The 17,507-nt window shown below is 41.5% G+C and overlaps 1 protein-coding gene across 7 annotated transcripts in view; it reads left to right on the top strand.

Annotated features, from left to right (window-relative positions):
• FBXW11 (F-box and WD repeat domain containing 11) overlaps positions 1-17,507 on the top strand; it is a 124,394-nt gene that overhangs the window by 85,330 nt on the left and 21,557 nt on the right. For all 7 annotated transcript variants that reach the window (XM_047787604.1, XM_047788133.1, XM_047787861.1 and 4 more), the window contains 3 exons: positions 5,746-5,932; positions 6,805-6,895; positions 15,094-15,231. In XM_047787604.1, coding sequence (XP_047643560.1) covers positions 5,746-5,932; positions 6,805-6,895; positions 15,094-15,231 — 416 coding nt within the window. The remainder of the gene's footprint in view (positions 1-5,745; positions 5,933-6,804; positions 6,896-15,093; positions 15,232-17,507) is intronic.

Raw genomic sequence — 17,507 nt, 5'->3', positions numbered from 1 at the left:
TGGTGAGGTGTCTAAGCAATTAAGAATTTTCGAAACACCTAGGTTCCTCGCTGTGGCTTATTCTTTGGTTGCATCCCCAAGTTAGGCTGATCAACTGTTACGGACTATAAATGCGACAGAGACCAGATCAGAGGTCTTGGGAGATACGAAAGAAGCAGAGCGTAGGCTCTAGGCTAGATGCAGGACCAAAGATCCAGTGTGACATTGTGGAAGAGAGCATGGCTGTTGGATTTGACAGCTCCCCAGTTTGAATTCCAGCCCCTGCACTCAATAGTTATGTGAGCTCGCTTTTTGGAGCCTCCGTTGCCTTATCTGTGTGGGAATAATAATACTGTTTATGGGATATAGGGAAAATTAAAGGCAATGTATATAATATGCCTGGCATCTGGTGGGTATTCTGAGGATAGCAGTTTAAAAAAAAAAAGCCCAGAGGCAGGAAACACCTGCTTCTCTAGGGGTAATACAATTTATTGCCAGGAAGTTTTAATTATTCACCCACTGATTTCCGAATTGATTCATCCTGACATCATTTAGGTAGGTGTGTATGCCACTTCGTGGGCATAACAAAATGTTGGACTTTGTGACCTAAGCATTATTTCACTCCATTTCTGGCTGAATCCGTAGGTCAGTATATTCCAAGTAAAAGGCTTCCACTGACGAACTGTTGCTGTCAGGAAAGAATTCTTTCAAAAGGTTTCTAACTTCAGATTTTACAGCTAGATCAGTAAAATCTAGGGGGAAGGGACAGCAGGGGTGGGTGGGGAAGGAAATTTCTTTGCAGCTGCTCTTTGAAATGTGTTTCTAAAATAATAAAAGTTTCTGTAATTGTATGATCTAAGCAGCTGTCTTAAAACTGGCTATAGTCAAGGGCATTGAACTGACATTCACATTTGAGTTTCATTTTGGTACAGTGTTATTTACATATTGAGCTTTGAAATTTTTGCCTTTTAATTGTTTTTAATTTATTATTGAATTTTTTCCAGACCTTCATCTGGTGTGTATAATTAGCAACAGCAGCACTTCTTCAGCACTGTGTGTGCAGTATTCTGGACTCATTTTCTGAGGCCATAATGTGTCCTCTTGCTGCCTTGGAAGGGGGGAGTTGGGGGGGGGGGGATGGGGGAGTCTCAGCACGGTAGAGTAAATGAGAGCCAGACATTGGTACTTAAGAAAATGCTTCGTTTTAACACCTCAGAGCACTTTTTAGCCCAGGCAAATGGACCACCTTATTCAGTAACCTCTTTGTCCTGAATAGGCTTTGAAACCAGAAAGTGGCAAGGTCTGCCTGGCTCCTGGTATAAGCTGCTCTAAGGTGCCCAAGTAGAAGTTGTGTGATTTCTATTTTTCTTTAAGTATTTAAGGGGTATGAGACTTGCTCCAAGCTGTTAGAAAGGGCTTAGCGATTTGCTAGGGGAGATGTGTAATATTTTTCTCTGCAGAAAATGACAAAAAAAGAGGAATACAGCTTAGCTTCCTGGACCAACAATATGAGCTAAGATGATTTCTGGAAGAGGGAAGAAGAGAGAATGACATTCATTGGGTACCGGCTCTATCTCTGGCTCCGTAATAACCTCCTCTTATTAACCTTCCCAGCAAGGTTGGGAAGTTCCTTCTCCATAAAATGGGGCTATTGAGAGTTTATCCTGCAGACTCTATGAGATAATCCACCTTAGGCATTTGATATCATTCCTATTTTATGGAAGACTGAGATCCAAAAAGGAAAACTGATTTGCTTTAACCCAGGAGATATGGCTCTGTGGCCAGTGCATTTTCCAAGAGACTGAAACGTGCTGCCTCCTAGAAGGATGAAGTGTATTTAAAGTGTTAACAAAAAGAAATGAATCAAATCTCATAGATTTCACCGAGATGTTGCTGAATTGGAGCAGTGGCATTTGAAAGAATAGGAGGTATGCGTCTAGTCATGAGTTAGTTTGTGCAGAAACTCAGTGGTAGGAGATATTTAAGGTGAGGGGAAGTCAATGAGGACCAAAAGGGATATTCTTGCTGCAAAGCAGTAGTTCCCAGCATGTCAGAATTATCGGGTGCTACTTCTTAACAATATAGATTCCTGGGCCCATTATCTGGAGATTCGGATTCAGTAGATCAGGAGACTATCCAGGGATCTGTTTTTGCTGCTGCTGTTTCTAAAATTGGTAACCCTAAGTGATTCAAATATAACCACCCAGGCTTCTGAGAACCAGCTCAAAGGCCCACCCAGCCAGGTGGAAGATTTGGATGCTGCTTTCCCAGTTCACATACCGACCAGGGGGATGCCTTGCTATTCAAGACAAGATGGGAATTGGGTGGGTGGCAGGGGGGTTATTGCCAATTAGGAGGATTTGGTTAGTGATTGCAAAGTAATGCAAACCTTGGAAAGTGACTGTGTTCTAAGGTTAACTGTAGAAACTAGAAAATAGTCAGATAAGTACCCCAGAATTAGAAAAATTCAGAGAAAGACTAAGTTGATTGGGCCATGGTTAGAGACTTTAAGAGAAAATATGATTAAATAGGATAGAGAGATTCTGAAATGTGAAATGTTGATTAATAATTTGTTAGTCCTGTCAATGGAGAGGCACAAATAGAACCATCTTAAGTTTGAAATTCTGATTAATAATTTGTCAGTCCTAGCAGTGGAGAGGCACAAGATAATCCATGTGATTATCCATGGATTTCCCTGATTTTATATACACTTGGACAGAAGATGGCAGAAAGGGGCATGAAGATACACAAAAAGGTAGCCTGAACCTTTGAGAATGGTATCAAGAAGGCCAAGCCTCAGATAATGTGAAATTGCCCAAAATGGTTAAGTGACTTGGGAGAGTTGGCCATTTGGTACAGGAGTGTGAAGAGGGAAGGGAGAGTGTGCTTGGAATAAAGGGTGGAGTGATAATAGAGACAGATTTTCACTCCTCATTTAACTTCTTTTTTCTTTCACCACTAAGAAAAGTGTTTTTTGGCTTTTTTTTTTTTTTTTCTTTTCTGGGGGGAGTGGGGTATGCCCACAGCATGTGGAATTTCCCAAGCCAGGGATTGAACTCGTGCCACTGCAGTGACCTGAGCCACTGGGGGGGAACAACACTGGATCCTTAACCTACTGAACCACATAGGAACTCCTAAGAGTAGTGGCTTTAAAACTAGAAAGAAACACATACCTCCTGTAAACAAGTAGACCTAAGGAAACTGTATATCAGGCCAGTACAAAACCTGTAGTTGTGGTTTTCCGAATTGGGGACCATTGAGAAGTAATCGAAAGCCAGCAGGCAGAGCTACTGGCTACGATTGTGTTCATACAGCTTATACAACCGTGCTTGCTACCCTCGCTTGGTAGTACCCAGAGGTGATTGATGCACAGACTTCCTGGTTTGGAGAGGTGGAGAAAGGTGTATTTGGGAGACAATTGACTGCTAAATTTGGTGTTCCATTCTAGCCTAATTCTCAAACGGACTAATAAAAGTTAATTCGCTGTTTTGTTGAAACGACCATGCAGGGCTGTGTAAGCCTGGAAGGATATAGTGTACAGAATGTCGATGAGCCGTTATCTCTGACGGGAGAGGTTTAGGGATTTGAAAATACTTGCTTATATTCATTCTATCATGAACATGGGTTATATATGTTAAAAAGAGACACAAAACAGCTCGTGCCGAGTTGTAAACACAAAATTGCAATACCAACTTTATGTAGTAAGCAGCAGCAAGAAAACACAAAAAGTATGCCAAATTCACCTGATTTCCTTTCTGGATAAAGTTATGAGACTAAGAAGTCAGAAACATGGGGCAAAATTTCTCAAAAATATCCGTGGGGACTGAATAGAGGATGTAGGCTGAATAATAGTATAAAATCCAGATGCTTATAGACCTGGTGGCTGAGCATTGATACCTTGTGAATATTTACTGAGTGGATGAATGACAGCCTGGAGGGAAATAGAGAATCAGGGGTGCTGTCCTTGGTTCTGACCCACTTGACGTATTTGCCAACAACGTGGGATAAAGACTTCATACACTTGCCCGTGAGGCCGATCTGTGGTGGAGGACAGAGTCAGAACTGCAGAGGCTGAAGTGGAAGGGTCAGATAAAGTTTTGAAGGTGCATTATAGTGAGGATAACTATAAACTTCTGCATGAAGCTGACCGCTACTTCTAAACTAGCTGTACAAATCAGAATTAGGGGGAATTGTTTTAATAGATGTTCTGGTGTGTGTGTGTGGGGGGGTCTAAGGTTTTAATTCAGCCACGGCCATCTTGGGAGTCTGCTGCGGTAACGCCTCTTAGATGAAGGCAGTGTAATCTTTGACTGCATTAACTGCGATGTAATGACACGTGCAAGAAGAGATAGTGGCCCCAGGGTAATTGTAATCTTCATTATCACATCACAACCTGGGTGTTAGACCCAGAGCAGAGTCGGAGAGTTAGTGTATGAGGAGCCTGTAAACCATAAGCAACAGTGTAAATAGTCATCTTAGGGATGAAAGAAATCCTGGTTTGTGAAGCATGTTTTATGCATCATCTCAGTTTGATATTTTCACAATACGGCAGAGAGTGTTGTCCCCATTTTATGCAGATGAGGAATCTCAGGCTCTGCGAGTTTAATGATTTACCGAGACCTGCCAAGTTAGTACTCTCCTGCTTCCGTTTATCTTAAAAGAGAACACATGTTAACCTTGAATGGTACTTTGTTGTCTTTAAAATCTTTTCATAGAACCTTATGGATTTTTACAGATAGTGCCTACCATTTTATGTGGTAAAAAAACAAGAGGCAGGGACGTTTCAGTAATTGTTTAAATATTTGTTTCGTGCCATAGAACTGCTGCATGGTGAACCTAGACCTGAAACTGGAATTTTCTAGCTATGTGTTTGGTGTTCCCACTCCTCCACAGAGGCCTGGGGATGACCTCTGTTTCTTGTAGCTGCAGAGAAGATGCCTAGAACCCACAGGATGGGCGTTTACGGGCAGCCGCTCTGTTGACCACAGGGATCTTCTTTACCTCGTCACCTTTGTGACGGGCACATGTCAGGCAAAGGCTGGATAGTGGTTGTCTTTGAGAGGATACGTGCATTGTGTAGGGTAAACCTCTTAAGGTTAGAATTTTTAGGCATGTGGTTCATGTTTTGAGGATTTTACCTCTGTAAGAAGATGGAGAAATGATTGGCAAAAATCAAAGTACACCTAACTTAATTCTTGGATTGTCGTTTAATTTTTCATAAGCTTTTTCAGATGCGTCCGCGTTTTACCTTTTTGTGTCTTTAACTTGAAGCAATTCACTAGGTCAGGATTAATAGGATGATCTAGTAAATCAGAAGGGAAAGAACACAAACTTTGCAGCAAAAGATTAGAATTCTAGTCTTGGCTTCACTTATAGTTACAAGACCTTGACTCCTTTTGCCTCTCTGCCTCATCTGTTACATTTGGGCTGTCATTACCCCATAGAGTTATGTAATTAAAAAAAAAAAGAAAGAAAGAAAAGAAAAGAAATCTTTTGTTATAATATCTGACAAATATAGAATGGTCCAGGATTGACTTCCACATAGGAACTGTTGCCGTCAGTTGTTTCGTCTTAAAAAACCAGAACCAAAAAGAAGTGTGTATGTTTATGTACTCATGCACTTGTGTATCTGCAGAACTTTTGATCTTACTCAGGCACATCTCCCAGTTCAGGATTTCTTTATGCCTCTTACCTTTAAGGAAACGGTCACTGGTACTACATTTGCATCTCCCTTCCCATTCCTTCACTGCCCTTTCTGTTTTGTAGAGCAAGGCTTAGATCACATAGCAGAAAACATTCTTTCCTACCTGGATGCCAGGTCTCTGTGTGCAGCAGAGCTGGTGTGTAAAGAATGGCAGCGAGTGATCTCCGAAGGCATGCTGTGGAAGAAGCTGATCGAACGAATGGTGCGCACTGACCCTCTATGGAAGGGACTTTCAGAAAGAAGAGGGTGGTAAGTATTTGGATTATATATTCTCGTGAAAAAAGGTTCTCTGATTACTAAAAAAAAAGCAGTTATACTTACCGAATGTGTTGGCCTATCTTAAAGCAAATGGGAAGAGATGAGTGGTCAGGAGTCGGGGGCAGAAAGTTAAAGTTGTTAAAATAACCCCTTCTGAAATGCGTATTTCCTCTATATCAGTTAGGATAGATAGGTTCTATTTCCTCTATATCCGTTAGGAAGTATTGGATAATTTGAATGAGTGATTGGGCTTTTCAAAGCTATGTGAATATGCTTCTCCTTTCACCTTTTCCTGAGGTGCCACTACCATTACCAAAAGAAAGGTGAGAACGAGAAAACATGAGAAAATCAAATAATGCCATTTTGCTGGTAGATGTATTGCCCTTGGTTGAAGACGGGAGGTAGAGCAGGCGGGATTCTTCCGAGGCAACCTTATCTGATGTACAGCTTCGTAGCTCCGTACCTGTCAGGGGCCGCGCGCAGCCAGCGCGGACAAAGAGAGCGTCGCAGGTAGCTAGTGGGGTGAGTGATGGTTAGGGCTGTGTTGTCTTTATGGGAAGAAGTTTGATGTGTACTAACTTCGATTTTCCTCAAAGCTGCATTAACGCTTTCTGTTAAAATATAGAGGGAAAGGCGAGGTTATTGTGTTGAGTATTAGAAAATGAAAGATTAGGATCATGTTAAGTGTAAGCTGAAGTAAACGTCTAACATGAACATTTAATTGTCACACATCCTGCTTTTGAACTGTTAAAGCTCAGTGCAAGTCAAAAGACTCGAAAGATACATCTTTGTAAGCACCACATTTCAATAAATTCAGCCTTTTATGTGCAAAAATGTAACATCTGTTTGTTTTTATTTGCCAGGGATCAGTACCTGTTTAAAAACAGACCCACAGATGGCCCTCCCAATTCATTTTATAGGTCATTATACCCAAAGATTATCCAGGATATAGAGGTAACTTTATGATTTATCTGTTTTATGGGCTCTTTGTGTTTTGTTCTCAACTTTTTAATGTTGCCTTAGAGTGTTCTGTTGATCTGAAGTCATAGCATTAGTGAAAAAAAATTTTTTTAAGTTGAAGTCTTGGAGCAAATATGTCACAATGTGTATAATCTGTAGCTATTTTTTAAAGTAGAAAAGGCTTTTTTTGTAGAAAATGATCTGACTTTTTAAAAACATGAAACGCTTCTGCAAGGCCGCCAGTTAATTAAAACCTTAATCAGAAATTGACTTTTTATTCTTATTTGATAAAATTTCCAAAATCCAAGCCCTAGTTTTTCAGCGAAGCATCATTTTACATTTTTGAGCCATCACTAGAGATCTAGAGAAGGCACAGTCTCAGTTTCCTCGGTAGATTTCCCATAATTTTTCATTAAAATGACGCAGATATGATTCTAAACAATACTTAAGTGACTTTTCTAGAGCAGATTACGCTCTTGGACCATTTCAGATTCGAGTGTAACTTCCCCAGACCAGTAAACTCTGTGAACTTGATGAGAAACATTGGAGATGTTTGATACTGTTCTTGTGTTCTAATTAGTTTCGTTTTATTGTTGAGCCCTCTTGCTTGAACCAGGAAAGACATGCACAGGCATTTCTCATTAACTCTCTCACATGTGTTCTTGGCAGGTCTTAGTTACTTCACTCTTTCCTCCTTGGCAAAAAAGTTCAGCCTTTGCTAGGCAATGCTGTATCACCTATAAAGTTACACTCAGTTTCCCAAATGTGAAGTAATCCTCGCCCCCAGGTGATAGACATAAAAGTTATTGTGCCAAAATTCATTAATGGAGAAACATGTGCGTCTTGGAGGCCCTTCCCCCTGCCTTCTTTTTAAGGCACATGTGAACTAATGAATCATTTGGTTAATGGCACATCTGAATGTGACTGGAATATCATTATTTAACATACCCCCTTGTCTTGAGTATTCTGTTCCCTACAATGATCTATAAAGAAGCCTTTTAGAAAGGGCTAAATGATTTAAAACTTCTGCCAGACAAATCATAAAGTTTAGGAGTTAAGTGATCCATTGGTAGTCCAGAATTTAGTAATTGTTCCTACGGTGTTAGTAGCTGAGACAGAGTGTTAACGTGAACCTTAGCTTGGTGTGTGTGTGTTTCAGGTTCCCTCTGGGTAGTTGTTCTGAGAGACTGCTTATGCATATATCTTAGAAAGTATATTGCTTTGCACTTTTTTCCTCCAGCTATTCTTTACAAAATATCTCCAAATTTCCTTGAATAATTTTTAGCAGGTCCTTTATTATAAGAAGGATGGATCAAAGGTCAATCATTAATAAATAGGAACTCTAGGAGTTGTGGCTCAGCAGAAACGAATCCGACTAGGATCCATGAGGACGCAGGTTCGATCCCTGGCCTTGCTCAGTGGGTAAAGGATCCGGTGTTGCCGTGAGCTGTGGTGTAGGTAGCAGACGTGGCTCGGATCCTGCATTGCTGTGGCTGTGGTGTAGACCGGCAGCTGTAGCTCCGATCTGATCCCAGCCTGGAAACGTCCATGTGCTGCATGAGCAGCCCTAAAAAGCAAAAATAAATACATAAATAAATAGGAACTTTGGAAGAACTTTGATCAGGTTGAAGATTTGGTGACATAAATTACTTAATCCTCATGAGTACTGTTATAATTGACAGAATGAACTAATTTTCTGTGGCATGACAGTATGTGACACCACCTACTGCAACCATTGCCTCGGGCTGAAATAATATTTTAAAGTGAATAGAGGAGGCAGATGTGAGAGAAAACAGAGCTATGGGGGAAACCCCTGTTTGACTCAAAACCTCTGCATCATGGTGGTCTAGCCAGTGGTTCTTAATGTGTGGTTTAGGAAAACCCACTGGTTGGCCACAAGAGTCTCCTCCAGATTTTTGTGGGCTAGATCTCTTAGTGTGAAGGATGATGTTTTATCCTTTGATACATTCACTAATAGTAATAATAATAAAAAATAATGTACCATGTGTAGAGCGTTTACTTGTGCTAGATACTTTTAAGCATTTGATAAAGCGGTTTTTCATTTAACACTCAGACGGGACTTGAAAGGTAGGGCCTGTCCTTATTTCAAGTTGAGACACTGGAGGCTCAGCAAGGTCAAACAGCTTGCCCATGACCACATAGCTAGTGAGTAACCGTGTCTGTGGTCAACCTTATATTCTTCTGCACTTGATACAGCTTTCTCATGCTGTGGCTCACCGACGCTTCATCAAAATAAAGTTTTCTACCTCTGCTTCATGAGTGTGTTTTATTCTGTCCTGAATGAACACACAGGTAGAGAGTTGTGTCAGTGATCCATGGATCAAACAGATGAGAGACGCACAGGCTGGGTGCTTACCCATATGGCTGGTCTGAAAGCCTCACAAGCAGAATATAAGATTTACAAGTTCCCTCTCTGGGGCCCTTGCGGTGTACCATGAACTATGTCATGTGGCTTACATAGATTATTGATTGCATTTGATTCTTACAAGGTGCATAGTGGCCTCATCTGTAAGAAGGGGAAACTGAGACTAAGATGTTTACGAACTTCCTACATAGTTAAGTAATGAAGCCTTAGGCTTAGTGTTGGTGTTACTTTCAAAGTAGAAGATTCCAGCAGTGAAGGAGAAGGAAATATTGTTTAATGCCCACAGACTGTTGAAGGTGATCTTCTCATCCTTCTCCAATCGTGTGAGTATTCAAGTGTCCTTGACCCTTAGTTGCAAAGGGGGTCGGAGTTAAGATTAGCTGGCCTTGGTTTAGTCCAGTTACAGGAAAGGTGGTGCTTTAGAGGGTTTTAAGCCTGTTGCCAAAAGATGAATTACACCCTGAACGTTAAGTAGATGTTATTGTCCCTCTTCCCCATTGCCCACACACAGCTTTGGAGTCTCTGTTTTTTCCCATGTACTTTGCGAGGTGGCGGGTTCACAGTACGTTTTGTTTTCTCCCCTCTTGCTGTCCCTTGACAGCTCGAGTTCATGTGGTAGCTCCTGTCATTGACCCCTTCCCATATTTGGCTCTCGCAAGCAGTGGCCTTGCCCTTCCACATTGACCCGACAGAAATTGGCTAATTTTTAAGAAAAAAGTAGGGAACATGGCTTAGTGTGGCCAATCCCTATTATTCAGGAAATGAGAATGTGAGAAATGAAGTCTGGAGAGAATAAATAAGAATTCTTAGCTTTCTGCAAGGGTTCTTCTCTCATGGGTGTTCTTACCACACACACACACACACACACACACACACACACACAGTGGCGCGGGGAGAGGAGGGAGGGTTTAGAGTGCCTCAGAATTGAAGGAGTTCCTAGAAAACCTGAGGCACATTCCCAAGAAAAGTAGCCATATTTCCTTTGCTCTCTGCTCTTAATTCTTATCATCATCATCATCATGAGTGATGAGCTTTGCCACACTGGTTTAATGTAATCCTCAAATTGTCAGAACTGAAACTCTTAGTCCAAAGCCCATGCTCTTTTCATGTTACGGTGCCCACAAGTGTCCCGCAGCAGAGAGGTGGGAGTTGTTAGGGTGGATGAAATCAGGGTTCTGATGTCCTGAACTTGAATTTTTCTCTTTTGCCATCTCCGAGTAGTGGCAAACTCTTTCATGTAATATGCCTTTTCCCTCTTTTTATTCACTGGATTAATGCCTTTGAAGCACTCTCCTTGGAACAGACTGCTGGTGAAATGATGGTGTGTTGTATCGCACCTTTTAATAAACCACATTTTATTCAGGAAAAGTGGGGAGCTTTTTTGTGGTTTGCAAACTTGATATTAACATTGTCCTAACCAGAAAATGCTGAAACTTGCCCACCCACCCAGTTGTGTTTAGGCTTCTAAAAATAATGTTATTCCTTCATACTCAGACATCTGTTTTCACTCTATTGCCAATTTAAATGCTGCTGTATACTCTGTGTATCATGGCTACTTTCCCAGTATTTTGAAAATTTGCACAGGGTAAGGGGATTTTACAAGTTCTCAAAACCATGAAATATTCCTCTACAGTAGCCACAGCACATGATGTCGAAGTGAAACGGCAGGTATCTGCTTAGTGAAAGAGGTGCACCTGTGTGTGCCCTGTGTTTCTGCTGCTGGAGTTAAGGGAACTGTTGAATTGCATTTGAAGGTTGAGCCCCTTCCTGGGAATGGTTGAACGGAGAGGGCTCAGGGCTGTCAGCATTGAAGATCAGCCTGGACTGAGACAAAAGTTGCTGGCAATTCGGTGAGATTTTTTTTTTTCTTTTTTTGGTCCCAGCCTACTGTTTTTGGTCGGTGTTTTCCACGAACGAGGAAGCGCATCATTGCTGCCATTTGTGGGCACTGTGATAAGCACTTTACAGTAATCTCATTGGACCCTTCCAGCAGATTTGAGGGGTGTGTGTGTGTGTGTGTGTGTGTGTGTGTTTCTTTATGCCCTTTTTACAGAGGAGGAAACTGTTACTCAACAGTCCAAGCTACTTGTCAAAGCTGTTAATTGGCCTAGGTATTTTCGACCACAGTGGGCTGCCTTTCATTTTTAAAGGTCTAGTTTTTCTGAAAAAGACCTGGCTTATATAAGCATTCTAATAAGAGTTGAGGTCGTCAAATACGGTGGTAGGTAGTATTTTGGGCAGGCGTAGTCAGCAGGAAGTGTTGCTTTCTTTCGTGGGTGGCCTTGAGAATTGAGAAGAGTGAAGTCTTAGGAATTACACAGGGCTGGTGTGCAACAAAGCAGTCCTCTCCCTGATCTGGTTTAGTGTTGCTTTACTGGCATTTTGAAACAAACAGACTTGTTTTGGGATTCAGGAACTTAATAATCTTAGAAACAGCCCTAACTGGGAACTTCCTAAAATGACCCATCAAAAATGACTCAATAAGCTTTTTCTTTTAAAATTCAGAAATGTGTTTTAGAAAATTAGGCTTCTTCTAGGTGTTGAGAAGCTAAGCCATTTCCTATCTAACAGATTTTGAGAGGTCCTGCCTCTGGTTCTGGTTCGAGGGTCAGAGATAGAAGGATGATGGTCTCTGTGCAGATGTCTTAGGGGACGGTTGTCACAAGCCAGTCGTGTTGCCTTACCCAGCTCTTCCCTGCTGTGTCTTTAGGGCTTTAGGTACAGTAACAGATTATAACCAGGTCATTTGGTTCTAGAAAACATTTTAGAGTAGTGGGAGAGCATGTAGGAAATTCGTTTTGGTATGGAAATTCCTCCACCCCCTCCCTTTTTTTTTAGGGCTGCGCCTGCGGCACATGAAGGTTCCCAGGCTGGGGTCAAATCAGAGCTACAGTTGCCGGCCTACGCCACAGCCACAGCAACACGGGATCCGAGCCGTGGCTGCAACTTACACCACAGCTCGTGGCAATGCCAGATCCTTAACCCACTGAGTGAGGCCAGGGATCAAACCTGCAACCTCATGGTTCCTAGTCGGATTCATTTCTGCTGCACCACGACGGGAATGCCTCCTCTACCCCCTCTTTTTAAGTTAAAAAATTTTCAAACTCCCCCTAGATAGTAAACGTACTTTTTCTAGTCATTGAAATATACAAAGGACAAAGCTACTTAACTGATTCAATAATAATATTTTAAAGCAATTGTGTATGTTGTGAAACTAAGGACAGCTATATGAATTTTAAAAATAACACCTGATGCATAGATATGTATTCATCTTTGTAATACTCTGGGTTTATATGTAGTCACATTCAGAAGCAACCCTCTGGGCCCCCAGGGTATAGCCTGAACATTGGTAACCACTGCCAAGCGTCACTGGCCATGAATAAGACTTGTTACCAGTAGGTCTGCCTCCTAAGTCGGCATTTTCGTGGTATGCTTAGCATGCCGAGGTGGCTCAGTCTCTGTCTAAAAATACATGATTTTGCTAAATGATTCCAAACATTGAGTTCAATTTAAGAAATTCTTTATATTCTGGATCCCTTTTTTAAAAGTTGCTTATACAGACAGATCTGTTGTCTACTTTTTTTTTTTTTCCTTCCTTTTTTGGCTGTATGCACCGCACGCACAAGCTCCCGGGCCAGGGATCCAACCTGAGCCACAGCGGTGACAACACAAAAACCTTAACCCACTGAGCCAGAAGGGAATTCCTATTGTCTACCTTGATAGTGGGAGCCACAGTAGGGTGCATTTTTGTTTTTGTGAGTTTGGATTTTGTTGTTTTTAATACGTGGTTTTGTGTACGAGCCTTTTCAAACTCACTAGAGATGATGCTGCTGACCAAGAAGCTCTGGCTTGGTAGCAGAAGGACAGGTGAGTGAGAAGTCTGCCGTGGCACCTCTTTGCACCCCCTGGGTGTTGGAAACATGTGATCCTGCTGTCTCTCAGGCTGTGTGTGGGAGCTCTTTGAGGGCAGGGCTTATATTTCCAGGCTCCTATGCTGAGTACACGAATGAGGAAATATGTTCCCTTCTTTTTCCCCCTCTTCTTTTTATGGCCGTACTGGTGGCAAATGGAAGTTTCCAGGCTAGGGGTCAGATAAGAGCTGCAGCTCAGACCTGTGGCACCACTTGCAGCAACGCTGGGTCCTCAACCCCCGGAGCAAGGCTAGGGGAAGAACCTGCATCCTCACAGAAACAGTGTTAGGTCCTTAACCCCCTGAGTCACAATGGAAACTCCACATTTTCCTTTCTAAGTATGTGTGGATCAGTGTCTCCAGCCCTCCGTTTCTTTTTACATAAAAGGAGGACAATTTTGGCTTCAGAGTTGTGATGATTAAATTAACTGTAAAATATATAAAACACATAGCAGAGTGTTAAGGAAGCATAGTACCTGGCACATAACATTTAGTGAACTGTAACATTTTGCAGTGTATGGAAGGGTACTGCCCTCAAAATAAGAGGACATGTAATTCGTTAGATGTCAGCAGAACCAATAATTAAAGTGGTTATTATGAATAAAGATGAGTTATCTCCTTTCTCCACCAAGCAACTAATTAAACTTTTTGCTACTCAGATAATAGCTTTTGAACTAGATCCTGAGCTAAGGTGTTGCCAGTTGTTGCGGTCCCTATGTCCCCTAACTTCAAGGATCAGGAATTTATACTTTGGTTGTTCATCGTGGACGCATTGTTATCTTTTGTTCCTGAGAATCCCTTATATCCACTACCAGGTTAGGTCTTCCAGTGCTCTGGGCATCACCCACTTTGAACTTTGAACTTTGCTCACTGGTCTCAGGCCACAGCGTTGCTTAAGAGTCCTTAAGTGCTGCAGCACTCAGGGTTTTTAATCACTCCCTTGGCACCGATAGCTTCTCTGGAGTTGGTATCGATCTCTTTATGTCCCGTGTTCACTACCTCCATAGTTAGGACTATACTTTGTTAGTAGATGCTGCGTATTTTAGTGGGAAAAACATGGGCTCAGAGTCAGGAAGAACTGGGTGTCATTTCCAATGCATCCAGTTAACTAGCAAATTAAACTGTTGCCTTGTTTGTAAAAGGGAAGTAATAAGAACTTCCTGTCAAAGTTATTGTGTGACTCAATTAACCAAATAAACATGTGTGCCTGGGTACTGCAGTTGCATCCTTTGCAAGCAGTACGCTTCCCGTGCATCTTTGCATCCCCAGTGCCTAAAGCGGTCAGGCCCTGAAGTACACTGGCATCTCAGTGAGCATCGCATGAATGATGAAAGAATGAGAATCCAGGGCTGAAGTGTGCCATTCTTATTCTAAAAGAGCCTCAGTCTGGTCGAAGATTAAAAATGGATGACAAATTCTTTCGATAATGGTTGGCACATAGTAGTTGTCAATATCTTTTCTCAATGATCAGGACAGTCAGTGCTTTGGATGCATACACAGATTGTTATATGCTTAACGTTAGTGGGTATCTCCTGCCAAATGTTTTAATTGGCATTAGAGAGTGACCCAATGAGTTACTATTTATTTGTGTGTTTTGGGTGCAAATGGCATTCTTTAAGCATATTGAATTCTGTCTAGGCCATTTTTTTCAAACCCAGCCCAAACTCATTGGAAATCCTGTGATAGTTGCCAGACGGGCAGGGAGCGTTTGAGGAAAAAAAACATCGCTGGGCTAATGTCTTACTTGGAAAAGAGTGTGATTCCTGTCCACAGACAGTTATGCAAACCAAGATGGAGTATCAGTGGTATGCTGTTTCTGGAAGTAACGCCAGACTCTGAACCCTAAGAGAATGGTTGATTCACAAAAACTCATCTCTTGCCTCCTTTTTTCCTCAGACTATAGAATCTAACTGGCGGTGTGGACGACACAACTTGCAGAGGATTCAGTGCCGCTCTGAAAATAGTAAAGGTGTCTACTGTTTACAGTATGATGATGAAAAAATTATCAGTGGCCTACGAGATAATTCTATTAAGGTGAATGACTGCATTTTGTATATATTATTTTTAGAATTGTGGTTACATGTTAAATACTAGATGTAACAGTCTCTCCATTTCCTCTTGGGTGGCTCTTTTTAATCTGTTCTGCTCAATCTTGGCAGCTCTCTGTGTGGTTCTAAAGAACCAGAGCCAGAGTATGTCCCTCTACTTGCATTAGGCCCCGGGATGATCTCATTTCGTATCCTTCTCTGAACACGTTCACGTTCTTTATTCTGTATGTAAGTGCAAATAGAAACCATCTCAGTGTCACAAGGCTCTTGATTACTTTGCTAGCTGGTGGAAGCGTTGCTAAACTGGCATATAAATCAAAGTTACTACCTTTATGGGGTCTGTGAAAGGCTCAGTTGATAACACAAAAGAATGATAGAGCAATTTATACATCTATATAAATATATCCATTTGCTTTTTAGGGCCGCACTTGTGGCATATGGAAATTCCCAGGCTAGGGGTCGAATTGGAACTACCTCTGCTGGCCTACACCACAGCCACAGCGACGCAGGATCTGAGCCGCATCTGCGACCTACAGCACAGCTCATGACAACACCTGATCCTTAACCCACTGAGCAAGGCCGCATCCTCACGGTTACTAGTCGGATTTGTTTCCACTGCGCCACAACTTTTCAGTAGTAGAGGAACTGAATCATTTCTGTGTTTAATGTTCGACGGCTCTAACAGTTTGTGTGGGGGTGTTTGTGTTTGTTTTTGTTTTTGTTTTTTTGCTGCACCTGTGGCATGCAGAAGTTCCTGGGCCAGGAACTGAACCTGCACCACAGCTGTAACCAGAGCCACAGCAGTGACAATGCCAGATCCTTAACCTGCCAGCTAACAAGGGAACTTGTCTAGCAGATTTTGTTTCATATTGTTTGTAGCTTTTTTTTCTTATATTTCAGAAGACAGTGGGAGATTTTAACTTTTAGTTACAATTTACCAATAGAACAGTTCACTCTTTTTAGTGTAAAGTTCTGTGAGTTTTGCCCAGCACAAAAAATTATGTTATCATAACAATAATCAAGATCCAGAACTGTTCCATCATCCCCTAGATTCCTTTGTCCGGCTCCTTTGCTTTTATCCATTTTCCCCCCTAGGCCCTGACAACCACTGATCTTTTTTTCTGACCCTGTAACTTTGCCTTTTTGAGACTGCCCTGTAAATGGGCTCAGGCAGTTTGTAGCCTTTCGAGTCTGGCTTTTTATACTTAGCATTGCACACTTGAGATCCTTTTACATTGCTGCATTTAGTAATAGTTGATTCCTTTTTACTGCCCAGTAGTGTTCCACTTTATGGTTATATCACAGTGTTGTTATCATTTACCTATTGAAGGACATTCCTGCTTCCAGTTTTTCACAATCATTGAATAAAGGCACCATAAATATATGCATGCACTTTTTTTTTTTTTAATATCAGTTTTCAGTTCACTTGGATAAAAATCTAAGAGCGGGATTGCTAACTCATATGGTAAGTGTATATGCTTAACCTCTTAAGAAACTGCCAAGTTGTTTTTTTTAAAGCAGCCACATATACCATTTTACGTTCCCATCAACAGTGCATGAGAGTTTCTTTTGTTCGGCATCCTTGTCAGCCCTTGGGAGTCTCAGAACTAGTTTTGTTTTGGGTTTTTTGGATATTACCCATTTGAATAGGTATGTAGACACATCTCATTTTGTTTAAAGTTGCATTTTTCCAGTGACCAGGGATAATGAACACCTTTTCATATGCTGCTTTGCCATTTATTTCTTGGTGAAGTTTCTATTCAGATCTTTTGTCCAGTTTTTAAATGGGTTATTTGTTTTCATACTGAGTTTTGAGAGTTCTTGATATATTATGGATACAAGTCTCTTTCAGATATGCTTAGCAAATATTTTCTTCCAGTCTGTGACTTCTCTTCATTTTCTTACTATCTTAAGTAGGACGTATTTTAATTTTGATGAAGTCTAGTTTGCCAGTGTTTTCTTTTATGGCTTATACTTTTGATGTCATGTTTAATAAGTGTTTCACTGAGCTTTTTTTGGGGGGGGCACCCCTCAGCATATGGAGTTCCTATGCCAGGGATCAGACCTGAGCCACAGTTGTGACTTACACCACAGCTGGGACAATGCTGGATCCTTTAACCACTGTGCTGAGCGGGGATCGAACCTGTGTTCTGGCACTGTGGTGACATCGCAGATCCCATCATCACAGTGAGACCTCCTCACTCAGTGAGCTTTTTGAATCTGTAAATTTATGTCTTTCACTCCTCAAGTTTCAGAAGTTTT

The sequence above is a fragment of the Phacochoerus africanus genome, chromosome 1, assembly GCF_016906955.1.
Source record: "Phacochoerus africanus isolate WHEZ1 chromosome 1, ROS_Pafr_v1, whole genome shotgun sequence".
NCBI classification, from domain to species: Eukaryota; Metazoa; Chordata; class Mammalia; order Artiodactyla; family Suidae; genus Phacochoerus; species Phacochoerus africanus.
The sequence above is the reverse complement of the archived record's forward strand: the minus strand, read 5'-3'. Positions and strand labels throughout refer to the sequence as shown.